Genomic DNA, 20,874 nt, shown 5'->3' on the forward strand with positions numbered 1-20,874 from the left:
TCAAAGGAGAAACACTATAACCATTAACAGGGGGGGGGGGGGTATGCCTCGTCAAATAAACGCCCGGCATCGGCACATTATAATCCTAAAAACTCATCAGGGCATTCCTACCGTACGGTAAACCCAATATTATATGGTGGTATGGGTGGCTGCTGACAGATCTGTCAGTGGTTATTAGACGGCAAGTTATTGCCTCAGCAGCAGCACCACAGCTCTCTGGGCTCTTTCACTACTTATTGGAAAGTGAGATCATGGACGAAAAACCCACCACTACCACCCCATGATGGGTAAGCTATGTAATAATTACCATGGAATCTGAGACCTTCTAACATAGAACACACAGACGTGAACAAACACACCGCCATATTGCACATCCCCCTACCATCTACACACACACCTTTTGCAATGGCACAGAAAATACACTATGAATTCCAATAAAATATAAATAGACCTCACATTGACAGAGGCAAACACACACACAAGCCTATTTACCATTGGCCCAAATACACTATGAATTCCAATCAAATATAACCATGGTAACCAACATTGAGTACATACTACATAACATTGAATCCATACAGTTGAAAAATCCAGTTTCAAGGAAATGGTAAATACATTGTGTTGTGTTCAAGAACAAGAAACCCATGTTAACTTTACAGCAGCCCCCTAGCTCTCCAAACTGACTCCCTCCCTCCTACAGCAGCCCCCTAGCTCTCCAAACTGACTCCCTCCCTCCTACAGCAGCCCCCTAGCTCTCCAAACTGACTCCCTCCTACAGCAGCCCCCTAGCTCTCCAAACTGACTCCCTCCTACAGCAGCCCCTAGCTCTCCAAACTGACTCCCTCCCTCCTACAGCAGCCCCTAGCTCTCCAAACTGACTCCCTCCCTCCTACAGCAGCCCCTAGCTCTCCAAACTGACTCCCTCCCTCCTACAGCAGCCCCTAGCTCTCCAAACTGACTCCCTCCCTCCTACAGCAGCCCCTAGCTCTCCAAACTGAGTCCCTCCCTCCTACAGCAGCCCCTAGCTCTCCAAACTGACTCCCTCCTACAGCAGCCCCTAGCTCTCCAAACTGACTCCCTCCCTCCTACAGCAGCCCCTAGCTCTACAAACTGACTCCCTCCTCCTACAGCAGCCCCTAGCTCTCCAAACTGAGTCCCTCCCTCCTACAGCAGCCCCTAGCTCTCCAAACTGAGTCCCTCCTCCTACAGCAGCCCCTAGCTCTCCAAACTGAGTCCCTCCTCCTACAGCAGCCCCTAGCTCTCCAAACTGAGTCCCTCCTACAGCAGCCCCCTAGCTCTCCAAACTGAGTCCCTCCTACAGCAGCCCCCTAGCTCTCCAAACTGAGTCCCCCCTACAGCAGCCCCTAGCTCTCCAAACTGAGTCCCTCCTACAGCAGCCCCCTAGCTCTCCAAACTGACTCCCTCCTACAGCAGCCCCTAGCTCTCCAAACTGAGTCCCTCCTCCTACAGCAGCCCCTAGCTCTCCAAACTGACTCCCTCCTACAGCAGCCCCTAGCTCTCCAAACTGAGTCCCCCCTACAGCAGCCCCTAGCTCTCCAAACTGACTCCCTCCTACAGCAGCCCCTAGCTCTCCAAACTGACTCCCTCCTACAGCAGCCCCTAGCTCTCCAAACTGACTCCCTCCTACAGCAGCCCCTAGCTCTCCAAACTGACTCCCTCCTACAGCAGCCCCTAGCTCTCCAAACTGACTCCCCCCTACAGCAGCCCCTAGCTCTCCAAACTGACTCCCTCCTACAGCAGCCCCTAGCTCTCCAAACTGACTCCCTCCTACAGCAGCCCCTAGCTCTCCAAACTGACTCCCTCCTACAGCAGCCCCTAGCTCTCCAAACTGACTCCCTCCTACAGCAGCCCCTAGCTCTCCAAACTGACTCCCTCCTACAGCAGCCCCTAGCTCTCCAAACTGACTCCCTCCTACAGCAGCCCCTAGCTCTCCAAACCGACTCCCTCCTACAACAATCCCCTAGCTCTCCAAACTGACTCCCTCCTACAGCAGCCCCTAGCTCTCCAAACTGACTCCCTCCTACAGCAGCCCCTAGCTCTCCAAACCGACTCCCTCCTACAACAATCCCCTAGCTCTCCAAACTGAGTCCCTCCCTCCTACAGCAGCCCCTAGCTCTCCAAACTGACTCCCTCCCTCCTACAGCAGCCCCCTAGCTCTCCAAACTGACTCCCTCCTACAGCAGCCCCCTAGCTCTCCAAACTGACTCCCTCCTACAGCAGCCCCTAGCTCTCCAAACTGACTCCCTCCTACAGCAGCCCCCTAGCTCTCCAAACTGACTCCCTCCCTCCTACAGCAGCCCACTAGCTCTCCAAACTGACTCCCTCCCTCCTACAGCAGCCCACTAGCTCTCCAAACTGACTCCCTCCTACAGCAGCCCCCTAGCTCTCCAAACTGACTCCCCCCTACAGCAGCCCCTAGCTCTCCAAACTGACTCCCTCCTACAGCAGCCCCTAGCTCTCCAAACTGACTCCCTCCTACAGCAGCCACTAGCTCTCCAAACTGACTCCCTCCCTCCTACAGCAGCCCCCTAGCTCTCCAAACTGACTCCCTCCTACAGCAGCCACTAGCTCTCCAAACTGACTCCCTCCCTCCTACAGCAGCCCCCTAGCTCTCCAAACGGACTCCCTCCCTCCTACAGCAGCCCCCTAGCTCTCCAAACTGACTCCCTCCCTCCTACAGCAGCCCCCTAGCTCTCCAAACGGACTCCCTCCCTCCTACAGCAGCCCCCTAGCTCTAGACTCCCTCCCTCCTACAGCAGCCCCTAGTTCTCCAAACTGTTCCTATGGTTTACCGTATTTTACATTGAACAAACAACTCTAGGAGCCACAATAGTAGGGGAATTGCAATATCACCCAAGCCTAATTACACCCCCCCCCCCATATATATATTACACACACTCAAAATGCTCCCATCACAATATTACAACCCCCTCATTTGCATGTACTGTACACACAAACGCACAAGCCTCCTATCACAATATTACAACCCCCCCCCCCCCCCCCCCCACACACACACACACACTATTACCACCATAAATAGCTAACACAGCTATTTAACCAACAGGTCAAACACTCACCTGCACAGTGGCGCTGATTTCAGCAGCAAAGCCTCCAGTGACCGGAGCCTCGTGACTGATGATCAAACGACCGGTTTTCACCACCGACTGAAACACAGAGAAATACAGGCTCAGTATCATCATGCTTCATTAAGCTCCTCAATAACATCATGGAAGCCATGTCTCAGAGTGAAGTACGACATTATCTACAAAAATGTATATAGTGGGGGTAGTGGTACATTTCCTTACGTATGAAAAGAGCTGATCATATTTCTATAATGTCTACTTATTCTCGGTATTTATGGTCTCATTCCACCTCCTATAACCCTGTAGTCCTCTGGCTACAACAACATTTTTCATAAACCCTTATACCTAAACCTTGGGTTCTGTGTTTGCAGTGTTTTTTAACAAATCCTTCGAAGCAGGTTGACTGCCCCCACTCTCAACCAAGCCTCTATCTATTGCTTAAGGATAAAGGATACTCTCCTCTGTGGTTCAATGAGACCAATCAGTTTGTTAAATGTTGGGTGGGGGATCTTGGGTAAGGATGGTAGTTGAGCTGGGGAAGTGAGGGAGGGTGGCAGTGTTGTGGGTTTTTTGTGAAGTTTGTAAATTTGAATGAACAAAGATATATATATAAAATACCATTGCCAAAACTAAGGAAAATATAGTGCTGTATTTTGGGCAGTTGGCCCAGCCCCACAGTAGGACAAATGACAGGCGTGCGCTGGCACCTCTCTGCTGCTCTGTGGGGTGTGCAGTTGATTAGTGTGTGGATGACAAATATGGCGCTGCAGTTTGACCAGCTGTGTGACGGACGAAGCGACCGAGAGAATGCATGCGCACATGTAAGATCCGACCAATCAGCAAGCCCTGGAGAGCCGGGCCCGAGAGGAGACGGGGGGGATTTTCCCCAGTGCCCCCCCCCCCCCGCCCAGCCAAACAGACTTCCCCACATTCCCTGAAGGCCATCACACAGCTTTTCCAGGATTCCCATCGCCGTGGCCCTGATGGACTTCTCCATGACTGAGAAGAACACACTCCTACGCTGAGCTGCCTCTAGATCACACAGCCTGCAAAACTGCTCTGCCCTCAACTGCCTTATTACTGCAACAAGGACCGACCTCCTCCACCTCCGTTTGAAAGACAACGCGGCAATAACTTCCCCCCCTGTCTACTCTTAAGCTCACTCTTCTCTCCCTCACTGTTCTCCCAGGTGGCTATTTGAAGCACTCCTCTCAGCCAGCTCATTTAACCTATGTGTACTTTGTTACTATGCGTTTCACCATTAAACCTATATTGAGCATTGGAAAATATCTATACATATCTATCTATATATATTGCATATACTGTATCTACTGTTTTAAAGCTGTCGAGGTTCCATGGTAACCGGCATTCCATTTGCAAGCCGACCTTGAGAGTTCTCTCTCTGTCAAGGGAGGGCCAGGGACACTATAATATGATAGACTCACTGGACAGACGGGAGCTCTTCTAGGCGAACTGCTGGACAGCTAACTGGACCCACCAGTCTGTGTGGCACGCAGCCTAGTAGGGACTCAGACTCGAGTATACTCTGCTGTCGGTTATCTTTTCTGCATCAACTGCTCTGTTTATTCGTATTACTTTTGCATAATTAAACAATAAAAGAAATCCATGTCTGAATAGAACTCAATAATTTGTCCCCCCTCTTTTCAACAGGATCCAAGCACGGTCGGATTTCCTGACATCATGAAGATCCGTCTGCAACCATAACTGATGAATCTGGTTCCACCACAAAACCTTTATGACTGTGCTCATCGTTGTTTTCCATGGACACGGTGAATAAATAATAAACTATAAACAAATAATCTAACAATTGTAAGCAAATCTTCTGTTCTTATTAGCAAAGTACAGTAAACTAACAGGACAGGGGGAGCGAACATGACGAGTATAAGTAGCAGGGGTTAGTTTACTGCCTCTTTGGGCAGAGATGTTGTGACAGAAGAACGTCATCCAGATCTCTGCGTGTAGACGGGGAAACTTCAATGACCTAAACATTTGGATTCCTTCCCGATTTATGCTATTTAATCAGAGGATTTCTCACAGGCTAACAGTCTGCTTTCCACTGTACTGTATGTGGCGATGCAATGAATGTGTGTGAAAAATGCAGTAAAACACATTCCGGGAGATTCCCGTCAAGCGACCAGCTCGTAGAATTCCTCGATATTCCACCACTTCTTCAGGAGGAGTTATGAAATTCATTCACTTTCCCCGTCGAAAATACACTGCTGAATTTCCACGGTATTCCAGAAATTCCATGACCGTTGGGAACCAGCGGAGCGTCGTTCCGCATGTGTGTGCTCAGGCACATGTAGGCAGACACAGGTCTGTTAAAGCCACAATCCGTGATTTATTTTGCTCCGTATCAGCGTGTATCTCTGGAACAGTTGTAGATGGGAAAATAACATCTTTCCAAACGTTTCCGTAAAAATAAATCAGTTTTTTTACTCAAATGTAAAACAATCCCTTTGCAGCCACAGAATACAGCAAATATGATTAAACACTAGTCAATATTCTTATAAAACAATATTCTCCAGCTGTCTAGTCCACATAAGAGCTATCAGCTAGAAAATATAAACATGTCTCCATTCCTCTTTCTTATTTCTCGTGGTGGGGCTACCAATCTGTTCACATTTGGATCACTGAATGGGCCTTAAAGAAGGCGTGTGTGCGTGTCTGTCTGCCGGTGGATGAATGACTGATGTACTGAGGTGAAAGGTCAAGTACTCTAGGTGTCTGCGTGTCATCCATGGGTCAGAGGAAAGGCGGCTCACTTAACTTCTGCTGTCGTGCGCTATTTCTACTATCTCCAGCCTCTGTGTGTGTGCGTGTGTGTGTGTGTGTGTGTGTGTGTGTGTGTGTGTGTGTGTATGTGTATGTATATTGGATGACACAGTAAGAGCTCGGAGGTTTGACTGAGGCTGGTGAGAGTCATGCTGGGCTGAGGACGGTCAGGAACATTACAGGTCTCAGCAGCCCAGGCATCTGCTCATGGGTTTTATTGCACCCCTGCATTACAGCTGGACGATGCCTCCGCTCCACCCGCTATCTGCCACAAGAGCGATACTAGGGATGTGCATGACTTTACTTTTAGTCGGTTAGTTGGTGGGTGGTCTGGACCAATAGCCCAATAGTCTGTGTGTGCTCCTCACATCCGCAAAGGCTAGAGCAGATGACTGTTCAAAATTGTTCTCACACATGGGACTCTGCCGTGGAACTTACACCCACACTGTGCCAGGCTAATTTGACTAGCTAGCTAGGTGTGTCATCCTCACTTGTTGCATAATGGATGCTTTTTATTGACGCCTTGTGGACACGGTGCCACAGTAGAACAACTCTGGTCCACATGTCCCACACTAGAGTGTGTGTTGCAGCCGGCTACTGAGCCGAGGAAGAATAACAACAGGCCAGAGGCCAGGCAGGAACAGCGCATGCAGGCCAGAGGCCAGGTGGGAACAGCTCCAAGCTCAAGTGGAGGTGTAGTTTGACACTTGAAATAAAAAAAAATAGCTTCCCGGTCAACACGGTGCAGGACTTTATTGGAAGCGGTAACCTGCATTGATTCTTTTTATGATCCATCCCTAGCCGATACTATGATCTCATTATTATTCACGTCAAGTCTTTCCACTGCTGCTGACCAACTACATTAGGCTCATTGCTGTAGCTTAGGTCTCTACATGTTGCAACATGTCATTCCGTCAGTAATCTCTATCCTTAATCAAAGACTCTGTTGTCCGCCTCAGTGAATAATCTGAGAACTAATGCTGTAAATTGTACAAGTAACCCTCTAACATGGTGCATTATTACAAATGTTAATGTTTACATTAGGAATTGACCACAAAGCAGTTACTTTTGATTTAAAGGGGAACTATCTTATAAATGGCTTTTTCCAGTGGTTTGCATTGTTTTCTAGCAATGTGGGGTTGTACCAACACTGACTAGATGTGAAATCTCTAGCTAGCCCAGTTTCTTCAGTTCAGCTCAGACAAGAACCTCCCCCACTAAACCCAAGCCATTCTGAATTTAGCGTATCCGTGACGTGTAAGAATTCTGATCTGCATACCTCAGCTCCTTCTGTGGTTGTAGCCACCGCCCACAATCAACAATTCGCTCAACAACGGAGCGAGTGGGAATAATGCGGAAGCGGTTCCCCTGTCACTGACACTTCCTCAAAAGAGAGAAAAAGAGAGGGAGAGACATACAGATAGAGAGGGGGAGAGGGGCTCTCATACGGTGCGACTCGTCTCGGAGCGATCTCTCCTCCGTCTCTCCCCCTGCATTTACACACACTCGCGAGTCGAGCCGCACATGCACGCTCTCGGAGCGACCTCTCCTCCATCTCTCTCTCCCTCTCTCTATCTGTCTGTCTCTCCCCCTCTCCCTCTCTATCTCTCTCGTAGTATCAGCACTCGCTGTATCACGTCAACCTGTTGCAAAATATCATAGCGCACGCTCCCATGCGTATTCCGAACCGTGCAATAATATTCACAGGGGTATATATTGTCATTTGAAACAAGTTACCAATGCATTGTCCCGTGGGATTATGATCTATTATTCAAATGAAGATCGATTAAAATCAGGGAATATCAAAAAAAATATCAAATGTACACAGCCCTAAACAAGAGTAGTTTCCACATTAGTAACAGCCCACTTAAGAGTAACCCTCACCTCACAGAAACACAAGGGGGGCGACACAAGACCCAGGCTATAGTGTTACTACGGTTTGGACCATGTATACTATTATCACTATTACTACCGTCTGATTGATTACTGCCATTCACTACTGTTATCACTATTATCACTATGACCACTATTACGTTGCACTTTGTTCTATGCTCCATTATTATTACCTATTATTCCTGTACCTCGCCTCCCCCCCATGTTTCTATGACACCTGCAATTTCCCCAAAGTGATTAATAAAGGAACACTTTATACAATCTCAATATCACCTGGCTCCTCCTCCCTCCCTCTCGTCCGCCAACAGACAACAGACCAAAACAAGCAGGCATTGCATCTAAATAATGCTACATATGCAACACCCGGCCATATGGAGGCAGATTTTCACCCACGAGTGCTGGACCACATGATACCAAACACAGCAGCGCTCTGGGGCATCATGTTTACACACTGGTTTTGGCTGCGATACACTGTGATAGACATTTCCACACGGTAATATGGAGAGCTGCCTTACATAGTCATCCGTGTGCCTCTCTCTCTCAGAGACGCAAACACTTGATTTGTCGGCCAAGGGGGTTTTCCGTGACGGTAGTCTCTAGATCCCACCGCTCAGGAGTTGTTTTTTTGGTGGTGGTCATCTTTTTGACCATGCTGCAAAGCCATAACTCGTCGGAGGATGCCGACTCTATATGGCTATTAGGGATGGCCACGAGTAATGTTTTCCCAGATGGAGTACTCACAGTAATGACAATGCACAGCAATATACCCGATGCTTAATGCGTATCGTCAGTCAAAACAATGAGTTACCATTTCTAATGACCTCCACTCAGTCTGCAGCAGGTCTCTCCGCTCATGGAACGGCATGTCCGTATCAATAGTATATGAACGCTATGCAAAGTGGGCGACATGTTGTTGGCACAATTTGGAAATGCAAAAACACAAACTGCTGTTTTTATATTTTAGATAATGCTACGCTAGCTGTATTCCAACACAACAAACCTTTTGAGTTACTAGCATAGCATGGAATCCATGCGCTCTCAGGCTCCACAGCTTCCTGCAACAACTTGTGCCTCGAGGGATCGATTTCTGTTTCAGTGGCAGAAACAAGCACTTTTGGTTGACGTGTTTGGTGGTAACACAAAAATATCTTTTACTGGAGTAAATGATTACTCACGCTCATCCCTAATGGCTGATTTTTCCATTGACGTGATCAACACAACACTAGGATTGAGTGTCTTCTGATGACATCACTGAAGCACACATTTCAAACTCATTAACTCTCCATAACTGTCACACTAAATAAATGTGTGCAGAACAGTTTAGAGACTTGGGATGTGTGTGAACTTATGTGGAAAATAAATCGGCGTTGTTTTCCGACAAAGTGCCTATTTAATGCCCACGTTAGTCTTATGCCTGAGTAGAGGAATAACTGGCAGCGATATGATGTGAATCTTCAGGAATGTGGCCGTTTATAACAACAAGCGAAAACCATATCATCACACCTGGCGCGGCGGAGATGAACCCAAGCGGGGAGGGTCGAGAGCGGCGTGACACGTTGGTGTTAAGTTAGCCACTGGCACAGTGACTCATGCAGGTCCCAACTCCCTGCCCCGCCCAGATGCTGACCCCATTCTTCATCTCTATCACACACACACAAGCCCTTACACACACACACAAAGAATGTGTTTACATAAGTTTGGGATGCACCGATAACGATTTTTCACTGCCTATACTGTTAAACTTATCATCTAAGTATCGTACGAGTACAGATGCCATTCATTAGTCTACTGAACAGTATAGACTTCAGAGTAGACCATCAGTTTTGAGTCATTGGCACAAAAAAAACTATTGAAATATAATAATTTTTTCCTTCATTAGAGATCCAACACACTTCCATGTGTGGAAAAAAAGACGAGCGGCTTCCTTTTGATTTCCGACACGTTTACATTGTCATTTAGCCTTTATCCAAAGCGACTTACACGTTTTGTATGACAAGTCAGCAGGAAGGGTACGACTCTGATGAGCATTGTTACTCAGCTGATAGTGTTGAGTGCAACAATGTAGGTTAGTATTATTATATAAGTGCATGACGGTAAGGTTAGTTAGTTTATTTTTTATTTTTTTCATTTCAGGTATTGATTGAAGAAGTGTGTAGTCAATCAATCAATCAATGAGTAGTCGACAGCGAAAGATTGGTCGGGTTTCGGTAGGGCTGGGCGATATGGCCAAATCTTTTCACACAATATATCACGATAAAATTTTTCATATCGTTCGATATCGATAATTATATTTGTATTCGTAATTTCGTATACAAACAAATTTTTAAACAACAAATGTATTTTTATTTTGCAGCAATTCTTTGTCGTTGCCGCCATATTTAGTGTTACAGCCCCTCACACTCCAGTTCTCGGGCTGCAGCTGGTTTGAAAGTGAAAGTACCAAAAAAAGTGGCTGTGGCTCCAGAGGAGTTGAATAGTTTGGTAGTTTCTTTTCTATCTTTTGGCGCTTTTTTGGTGGACAAACCATGCACCGTGACTCGCGACTGGAGACTAGCTCTGCTAGCACACATAGCCTACTGTGTCTGTTCAATCTGTATTTTAAATTAGAAAGCAAACTAAATAAATGGACAAGAGAAAAATAAATCTCAATTTGGTCAGTATTGTCATTTGGACAAGCAAAGCCATTACTTTAAGTTGCAGGCAAGAAAGACAAGTCTGTCCACTGTCTCTGGCCCTGTTGCAGGTCACAATACAAATTTGAAATGTATTATTATTTTTTAAATAATTATCGATATTATTTTTATTATCGATTATTAAAATATATCGCGATAATTATAGTTATCGTTTTATAGCCCAGCCCTAGGTCTCGGCTGTCCTAACTGTGGAGGGAAGTTCGTTCCACCATTGTGGGGCAAGGGCCGAGAATAGGCGGCTTCTCTTTGATGACCCTCCCGGAGCTCGGATAGGGGTGGGTCTGACACGTTTCTCTGTATCGCATTTTAGTATCGAGTGAACTCCTCCGATACACCCCATTTCAGCCTCCGATATCAGCCCCACAATATCAGACACCGGCCCTCGTTCTGGCTCCATCCCTGAAACACCAGCACAACCTCAGTCTCCCTGCACAGGACTGGATCAGCCAGGATGGGAAGGGAGCCACCACCACCATCATCATTATCAAGAGTGATGCATCAGACAGCAGTAGCAGCAGCACATTCTTCAGATGCTTTTGACACAAAAGGAGCCCGACACTGTTATTACAATATCCTGGGATAGAATGTCAGACTCTGGGAGTAAGGGGAAACTGGCTGCCCAGTTTAGGAGAGAAGCAGTCAAAAAGAAACACCTGCTGGATCTCCTCCTGCTGGATCTCCTCCTGCTGGATCTAGTGCGCAGATAGACAAGTCCAGCAGAGTCACGCCCAGCAGATACACACGCAGCAGATACACACCCAGCAGATACACACCCAGCAGATACACACGCAGCAGATACACACCCAGCAGATACACACGCAGCAGATACACGCCCAGCAGATACACTCCCAGCAGATACACTCCCAGCAGATACACTCCCAGCAGATACACTCCCAGCAGATACACGCCCAGCAGATACACGCCCAGCAGATACACGCCCAGCAGATACACGCCCAGCAGATACACGCCCAGCAGATACACTCCCAGCAGATACACACCCAGCAGATACACACCCAGCAGATACACACCCAGCAGATACACACCCAGCAGATACACTCCCAGCAGATACACACCCAGCAGATACACTCCCAGCAGATACACTCCCAGCAGATACACACCCAGCAGATACACTCCCAGCAGATACACTCCCAGCAGATACACTCCCAGCAGATACACTCCCAGCAGATAGTCACGTCCAGCAGATAGTCACGTCCAGCAGATAGTCACGTCCAGCAGATACACTCCCAGCAGATAGTCACGTCCAGCAGGCCACTCTGAAGTAACACACACTCCCAGTGCCTATTGCCTAATAGGATAATACGCTTGCAAGAAAAGGACTGAATATGGCAGCACGTACAGTGTCAGTGTGGTTTAATGATTCCGTGCAAATCAGTGGTGGAAGAAGTACAAGTAAAAATACCCAGATAAAACTGTACTCTGGTAAAAGTCCCTATTACAAAATTCTAAAAGTAGATGAGTATTTGATGTTGAATGTACTTAAGTATCGAAAGTAAAAGAACACTTTCTACATGATGTTTGTGTAAAGTATTCCAGTGCTTGGGAGCGTTCAATACTCTAACCATTGACCTCTACAGGTTATGGTAAAGTGGTATGTGGTCCAGTTATGCTGCTCTGATTACGTGATTTTGAAGTTGACATGCTTCAAATTTGAAAGTACACAATCATCATACATTCAGATGAATGTAGTAGAGTAAAAAATACAATATCTCATTTGAAACTTAGTAAAAGTAAAATGGGAATACTCAAATAAAGTACCTTGAAATTGTAGTCAAGTAAAGTACTTGAGTAATAACACTTAGTTACTTTCCACCACTGCCTGCCATTTAGCAGAGAAGAAGAGGGATGGTGGCGCCGTCCAAAATGATGCCACTTCCTGTCGAGTCCTATTGCTTCATACATAATCATACCCGAGTCCTCACGCTAGAATATTTCACTATGAGCTGGTTTGAATTGGTTCCATATAACCGCAAGGGTATGGTTTTAATCTCCATGTATATAACCAGATGCCTAGGCTGCGGTGGAGGCATTGTATTGGGGGCATATTTTTCAGTGGCAAAAGGCCAGATGCCAAACTAAACAAACAAAAACACAGGCGTTTATCTGATCTACGTCCCATTCCACCTTCCGTCTCCATATACAGTAGTCCGTCTGTCTGTCTCCCTCGCTCTCTCTCCGTACTGTATGTGGTATTTACCGTCTATACAAAAGGGCAAATCTAGTGGCTTCTGTTGTCAAACCACAACCTATTCACTGCCGGTGTTGACACCAGCACAGTCCAACTCATTCAACTAATCTTGATGCCTGGGCCAAGGACTCAGGGAGGGAGGGAGGGAGGGAGGGAGGGAGGGAGGGAGGGAGGGAGGCACACACACACGTCTTTTTTCATCTTTGACAGTAGACTCTTGACAGCACTGTAACTTGTACATAGTAATTGTGGCCAAGGCCTTTAACCCTGTTGCTTCCGGAGCAGAATGGGTTCTCAGAGGACACAGCCTTCCACTGGCCGTCCTGCGGTTTGACCCCATCTCTCTAAATTCACACAGTCCTCGTTTTATTTGTCCAGTCCGGGCCGGCCTTTCATGTCGTTGAACTCAGACTGGGTTCAGAGCGGGAGACGTTCTCTCACTGGCACTGAGGAGAGAGCAGGGAGAAAGAGAGGGCCCCCCATAGAAGATGATCAACCAACATGTATCCTAGGGGCTAAATTATACGCCTTGCATGTAGAAAGTACAAACAAACACGCAATTAATCTTTCAGCTCAACCTCAGATAGACACTAGGCCTGCTGGCAAGGAGGTTCCCTTTGTTACCATGTCTCGCCTTAAGACGTGTGTCTGATGGGTTTATTACAGTGTGCGTGTCTTGTCCTCCGTCTATCTACCAGACTCCCGACTGAAGTGACAACCCTTTTGGGACGACACAACTAACAATGCAACTGAATGACGGGTCTAGGGCCACAGGCATCTCTTCCCTGGAATCTCAGTGGTGAGAAGAGGTTGCGTTGGAACAAAAGGTTGGCTATAGTAGGGTTTCCCTGAATGTAATGCCTCAGTCAGAACAATGCAGAACAACTCCAATATATATTATTTGCCTAGCCACTATTTACTAGTCATGCTAGTCAACTAAACACCACTTCTTCCCCTACTTGATGGCACATTATTGTTGGTCTGGGTCCAGGACTGGCTTACAGTCAGATTCAGTCAAGTTCCTGGTTCCATGCCCTGGCTCTGAGCAGAGAAAGGTGACAGCTGGGGTCTTTTCCCCATATAGAGCAAACATCTCAGAATGAAAGCTGGCTCCTTGGCCCGTATAGAGTAAACATCTCAGAATGAAAGCTGGCTCCTTGGCCCGTATAGAGTAAACATCTCAGAATAAAAGCTGGCTCCATGGCCTGTATAGAGCAAATATCTCTGAATAAAAGCTGGCTTCATGGCCTGTATAGAGCAAACATCTCAGAATAAAAACCTGTATAGAGGAAACATCTCAGAATAAAAACCTGTATAGAGCAAACATCTCAGGATAAAAGTGAGCTCCTTGGCCCGTATAGAGCAAACATCTCAGAATAAAAACCTGTATAGAGCAAACATCTCAGAATAAAAGCCTGTATAGAGCAAACATCTCAGAATAAAAGCCTGTATAGAGCAAACATCTCAGAATAAAAGCCTGTATAGAGCAAACATCTCAGAATAAAAGCCTGTATAGAGCAAACATCTCAGAATAAAAGCCGGCTGCTCCTACAATTTACCCCCTTTTCCAGGGAGTTGGCACAAAAAGTGAAGGAGGCTGAATACCTTCCGAAGGTGAACTGTAGTTGCAAGAGATACGTTGATTCCAGCGGATTATTCTCTGCAGCATAACAGTGATACCTTGTAAAATATCTTAACTTGTAAATAGTGGAAAAAGAACAGCTGTGGAAATGGATAATGATTCATTCCATCCTGGGTCTGCTGAAGCATTTCTGACCCAGGTCAGCAGGGTAACGGCCCTGTCGGAGAGGACGCAACAAGGGCACCACTGCTCTCTGAAAGCCATCATGTCTGGGGTACCGAGCAACACCCTAGACCGACTGCAGTAGGTGCAGAACTCAGCTGCCAGGGTTCTCACCCGCACCAAGCCCGGGCAGCACATCACCCCCACCCTCATCTACCTATACTGGCTCCCGGTAAAGTTCTGTATATGATCAGATCCTCACCCTCCATACCTATTAGGGCTGACCTTCGAATTTTTTTTGGCAATCCAAGCTTCGGGGCCGAGCTTAGATTTTAATTCGAAGCTTCGAATTTTTTTTTTTTTTTTTATCTTAATCTTGTGTTGTGGGACTTGTACAGCACTTTGGTCAACTTTGTTGTTTTTAAATGTGCTCTATAAATAAAGTGGATTGGATTAATGAATTAAGTAGCCCCTTTCGTGACTGTGACACAGCCAACACGGCTGTGTGATTTAATTCAAGGTGGATCGCTGTTGTCGTTTGAACAACTTCAGATTTCATGGGAACTACCAATCCCCCAAATCAAGAATGTTTAAGATGAATGAAGTAAGATTTTGATTATTTGAAATATGGCCTGTGTAGACTAAACTATGCACAGAATTATGTCAGTCTACAAGGTCCGGCAATGTAGACCTTGTAGACTCCACTACAGACCAATTATCAGTGAATGTTCATGCATTTTTAAGAAGGGCTACTTCCACAAAAAAACAAAGAACTCACCAAAACATCTCAGTAGCACCTTATCTAAATGTTCTATTTCATATATGGAGATTCATATTTATTTATGTATTGCATGCATTTCTACATTTTATTTCCTATTTTGTTTATTCATCCCAGTATCTTTCTTTCTTATGTGTGGAATTCTACAAGGCATTTACATTCACATTTACATTTAGTCATTTAGCTGACGCTTTTATCCAAAGCGACTTATAAGTTCTGTACGACAGGTCATCAGGAAGGATACAACTCTATCAGCTGAGTAACAATATTCATCAAAGTGTTGCGTGTTACAGTATAGGTTAGTTTATTAGGACAAGTGCATGACAGTAAGGTTAGTTAGGGTTCGATTTTTTTTATTTTTATTTTTTTTATTTTATTTCAGATAATGGTTGAAGAAGTGAGTCTTTAGTCGACGGCGAAAGATTGGACGGGATTCGGCTGTCCTAACTGGGGTGGGTAGTTCATTCCACCATTGTGGGGCAAGGACTGAGAATAGGCGTGTAGGTGGTGTATATGTGTTTGAGGATGATATCCTTCAAACAGGCAATAGTGATGATATAATTTGGGCAGTGCTGAGCTGGGTTACTTTCCTCCAGTGTATTTGTCCCCCGGCCCCACCCAATGGCCCCATGCACACACACACACCGAAGTAAAAAAATAAAAATAAAATAAAAAAATGTAAAACGTTTTTTTTTTTATGAGTGGGACAAATCTATTGTCCTGCAGGTTCCAGCCCCAGTCTAGAGCATCTATACCATCATCTGTTCCCATCCAGACCATGACCTGGTAGTATGCTCTACGACAGTGGAATTTGGTAGCAGATTCAGTTGGTGGTAGACGTTCAGGCGTTACCGTTGATGAAGCTGAGACAACCTTCTTGCTGAAAATGTTATATCTCATTTTTGCAAGCGAATCTGTGCACTTTCCACCAAAAAAGACAGCCATTGCTTGGCACCCAAGGTCATCGATCACATCTGTTGTCTGGTTTGGTACAGTGAATGCATTGGCACAAGCCTGAAGGACAGGATCCCCTTTTACAAGTTTTTGGAATGCTGTCTTTTTGCCAACTCCGAAGATCCGGGAAGTTGTCACAGCCAGTCACAGCATGGATGAACAGCAACTGAGAACACACATCCTGTCCGAGTACTTCTTTCAAATGGTTTATGGCGTACACTTTAAAACTGCCATCAGCTTTCGACTTGTCTGATCTGAAATAAAGGCCCTTGCTATCTCTCTGTGCATAGTAAATAAGTAAGACGAGGAGATCAGTATCTTCTCCAATCAGCGTCGTGGTGTGAAGAAGAGATGATCCCACTGCGGCCCTTACAATGTCTACATCAGCATCTCCAAGTGAATTGACCACAGTGCAATCCCGTTCTTTCAGTTCATCACTTATCATGTGGATCAGTTTCTGTTTATTCAGATCTCTTGACAGGAACTCCTCCTTCTTACCTGAGAACTCCGTCTCAGCAGTGAAGTTGACAATGGGATGAATATTGTTTCCTCTTCTTTGATGTGTGTTGTCTTTAATGGATGGCCCATCCTCATAGCCATCAAACACAATGGTTGTAGCTGAGCCATAATGTTGGATGGTGAAGTCTGCATATGACTGTGCAATTTTACCATAGCTTTGTCCGTGCTTCCATTGTATTCGGTGAAGGAGTGAACCACCATCAAGAACATAATGCTCCGTTTCTGGTACAGAATCTAGGATTGCATCACTTGCATGATCACAGATCGCGTGCGCTAGTTGTGGTTTATCAGCTTTGCGGAAGACGTTTCCGGCTTCAAAGAGGGCAGGAGGGAAAGGACTGAGTTCGTAACGCATAACCTCCTCCAATGACAGCTCTCCAGTTTGGGAGACAATAAGGAAACGTTGAAAAAGAAGTGCAGAATCAATGATTCGATCAGGAGCAACCTTGATAGACAATTTTTGTCCAAGGGTTATGGCTTTATCCTTTCTACTAAATGAAAATGTGAATGCCGGCTGTCCGATCATTTTGTGCATGATGTTGCGTCCAACAGAGTCATAATCATGCACGTTCACTCCATCCTCAGCGACAACACCTGTAACAACATTCCTTAAAGAAGAGTCTGGAGAGAAAGGTGAACATATAGCAAGTTTTGAAGTGATCTTCTCCAGGTCAGCAGCATCCCTTTTCATCCTTGCCTCTGTTGAATCCTTGTGCTGTTCTGATGTTGTGTATGTCTGGTTTGAGAACTCCTGCATTGCGGTGTTATACTCTGATGTTATGCCCTTTGACATTGTCCAAAGGGATCTCTGATTGTCGGTCATTCCACTTCCATGTGTCATCCCTCCTGTAGTCTTCAATGACCTCATCAATGTTGTTTCGATTACAAGATCTGAGCTGAGGCCTGCCCATGATTGGCTGCTGCGACGGATAACATGAAAACCCTTTTCAAATTGTCTGAAGACATCTGGGTGGTTGATGTGAAGCTGACTCATCTCTTGGACATAAAAGTGTGCCGATTTCAAGTAATTGTAATGCCCAGCCGCAGCGAATATCGGCATGCATTCAGAAACAGCGCGTAGGTGCAAAAGCCAGGAACCTGTGCGATCTGCTGTTATCAGTGACCTAGCAACTTCTAACATGTGTTGGTAATTTAGCCACAACTGACTAGTTTTGGATCTAGCACACAGTTCCATCTTCCTTTTTCCCAGCTCTTCATTTATTGTAATGAGGGTCTCTGATGTGAACACTGTTTCCAATGGCATTTCACCCTTAACTATTGAGGTATACATTGCTTCAGACTGTTCAACCATTGCTGCAAATTCATGACTATCATCTACCATTTCTGATATTATCATGCGGTTAAGACATTTGTCAACCAGAAGATGGCCACGGAATGCTCTCTGAACTGATTTGCCTGTCATCATATGGGCTACTGAGTTCTCCCCATAGACTACCCCTAGAATGTCCTTAAGTCCTGTACCGTCCATCAGTGTACCAATTGCTCCTAGCAAATTCATAAATGTGTGAAATCCTCCTAGGAGCAGGACAAAGGACTTGAGGTGACTGCACTGTGGTGAATCTAGGATTATCTCTGCTGCTTTCCAATATAGGGGTTGGTCAAATGTAACTACTGGGGCAAGGTGGTGTTTGGATGCCAGACCACAAATGAACTCCAGTGTTGACAGAATGCATGTTTTGTCTCCGGAGTACATGTCTATCATTGGTAAGTATCTCACTGAAGACTGCCCTGGATGTTCATCTCCCTTATGAATAATGTGCATCATCCCCTGCCAACCAGGTGCAGGCTGTTTGAAATTGAACGATAACTCCCAAAGCAGATCAACCATCTTGTTACATTCTGCGAGTCTTGGAAGTTCTTTAAATGTGGTGTCTCTGCAAAAGTGTTTGGCAAAGTGATAATCTATTATCACAACTTTTGACCTCTGCACAAGATTCAGTTCATTAATTCTGAACCTCGGAATCCTTTGGTCTGTCTTCTGTCCTGGTGTCAAGGCAGCTATCATGCCCATCCCATGAAATGTCCCTTTCCCATCAATTGTTAGAATATTATGATCTACATTGTCTGCAGCAAATAAGACGGTCGTGTTCAACAATATCCTTACCAAGCATGTTTGGTGCAGTACAATTTGCAGCATTCATTTCAAACCTCTGCAGTTCAGAATAGGAAGAGCAGAATCCCATCTTATTCAGCATATCTACAATGAACCGAGACCGGTTTAAGTGGTGCATTTGCACTGCTAGGCCAATTTGCAAAGGGGCAAGGACAGCTCGTGGTCGTACTGCCTGTATGATTGCGTGGCCAATACTAGCAATTTTCTGCTCGGTCTCTTTACCGACAAACAAAGCTTTTAACACAATGTGGAGTGATTGTGGAATATAATCAAGGGCATTCTGTAGTTTTAGTGTCTCTGTAGTCGGGTACTCATTAACAGGTGGAACATTAGTCATTATGTCACTTTTTATGAGTTTTGCAGCTGTTTCAAGTAAGTGTCTCTTCTCAGACTCTTCATCACTGTTTTGTTTTGTGTTGTTATAGTAGGATCTGAGTATGTCTGATGTTTTCTCTCTTATTGTAACAATACAATCCAAGCCATCTCCTTCTGCAATAAATATGCTATTTGCATATCGTTGCATCAGCAATGTTTTTAGGTATTGATTACTATATGGGATGGAATCGGCCTCAGACAAATACTCTTGCATTTTACACCCAAGTGCAGAAACGGTCAGCTGTCCATCATCATTCGTTTCAAAGTAAGCACACATTTTTGAGAAGGCTTGTTCTTGGTCCTCATTCTTTGGCCTTCCAGACTTTCTCCGCTTTGGATTACAATCAGGCTGAAATTCCATGGGAACATCACGGTCACACCGGAAATGTGTGCTACAAGCATTATGATACACACAGTCTGCAGCATGTAGATCACTATTATAGTATTCAATTCTACCTTTGACTTTGAATGACCACTCATCATTTCGTTTATCACAGCTTTGCAATATAGACTTTGCAAAGTTGTCTGTTTTCACGTAACTGTAGTCGGCACGTCCTTCATGAACATTTGTGCCGCAGAAAAGGCAATCAGTTTGGCTATTGAATAGAGCTTCAGACTGCCTAGTACTAGTCCTTTTATTAGTGGTACTTGATTCACCGCTCTGTTTCCTCTGTAAATGTAAATCAATATCTCGGCTATGTATGTACATTTTGCGGCATTCTGAATGTACTTTCATGCCAGCAGTCACATGAACAGTGTCACCTCTTTTAACACTAGCTTTATTGATCCCATCAGCACCTTTCTGACGAATCTCAACAAAATCACTTCCATCTTCCAATTTACAAATGGGACAGATCTGGGCACTGAATTCACTCATCACTTTAGAAATCAGATAATGGTCAAAAAGAAGGATTCAACTATGCTAGCTTGAGAGCTGGAGAGTGCAAACACCTCTGGCAAAGACTATGATGAAACTGGGGCTTAAATAACACTGCCAGGCCAGACACGCCCAGGCATGCCCAAACACAGGACTAGGTCAGAAAAGAAAGAAAGAAACTGATTCAGAAAAAGAAGGCTTCAACTATGGTAGTTTGGGAGCTGGAGAGTGCAAACACCTCTAACTATAACAACTATAATGGTCAAAAAGAAGGCTTCAACTATGCTAGCTTGAGAGCTGAGAGTGCAAACACCTCTGTCAAAGACTAGAATGAAACTGGGGCTTAAATAACATTGCCAGGTCAGACATGCCCAAACACAGGACTTGGTCAGAAACTAAAAAATTTAAATAAACTGATTCAGAAAAAGAAGGCTTCAACGATGGTAGTTTGGGAGCTGGAGAGTGCAAACACCTCTAACTATAACAACTATAATGGTCAAAAAGAAGGCTTCAACTATGCTAGCTTGAGAGCTGGAGAGTGCAAACACCTTTTTTAGTAAGCTATTTGTATTTGTATAGTCATTTTAAGCTCCTGGGCGCCAGTTTGGACGCCATCTTGAAAATGATGCCTTTCCGGAAGGTGTATTTTCCTAGATTTTTAGTATGTTCACAAGCATGTCTAGAGGTAGCAGAATCAAGTGAAAAATCATAGTTATATATTTTTTTCTATTGAGATATATAGCCATTTTAAGCTTGGTCTGCCGCCATTTTGGACGCCATCTTGAAAATTAAGCCTTTCTG

General features: G+C 45.3%; 1 protein-coding gene across 1 annotated transcript in view; it reads right to left on the reverse strand.

Moving 5' to 3' along the window:
* Window positions 1–20,874, reverse strand: part of bckdhb (branched chain keto acid dehydrogenase E1 subunit beta) — a 205,866-nt gene that overhangs the window by 49,908 nt on the left and 135,084 nt on the right. Inside the window, exon 9 of the mRNA XM_084336374.1 lies at window positions 3,099–3,185. Within this exon, the coding sequence (XP_084192500.1) occupies window positions 3,099–3,185 (87 nt within the window). The remainder of the gene's footprint in view (window positions 1–3,098; window positions 3,186–20,874) is intronic.

The sequence above is a fragment of the Notolepis coatsorum genome (assembly GCF_963971535.1).
Source record: "Notolepis coatsorum genome assembly, chromosome: 19".
In the NCBI taxonomy this organism is placed as follows: Eukaryota; Metazoa; Chordata; class Actinopteri; order Aulopiformes; family Paralepididae; genus Notolepis; species Notolepis coatsorum.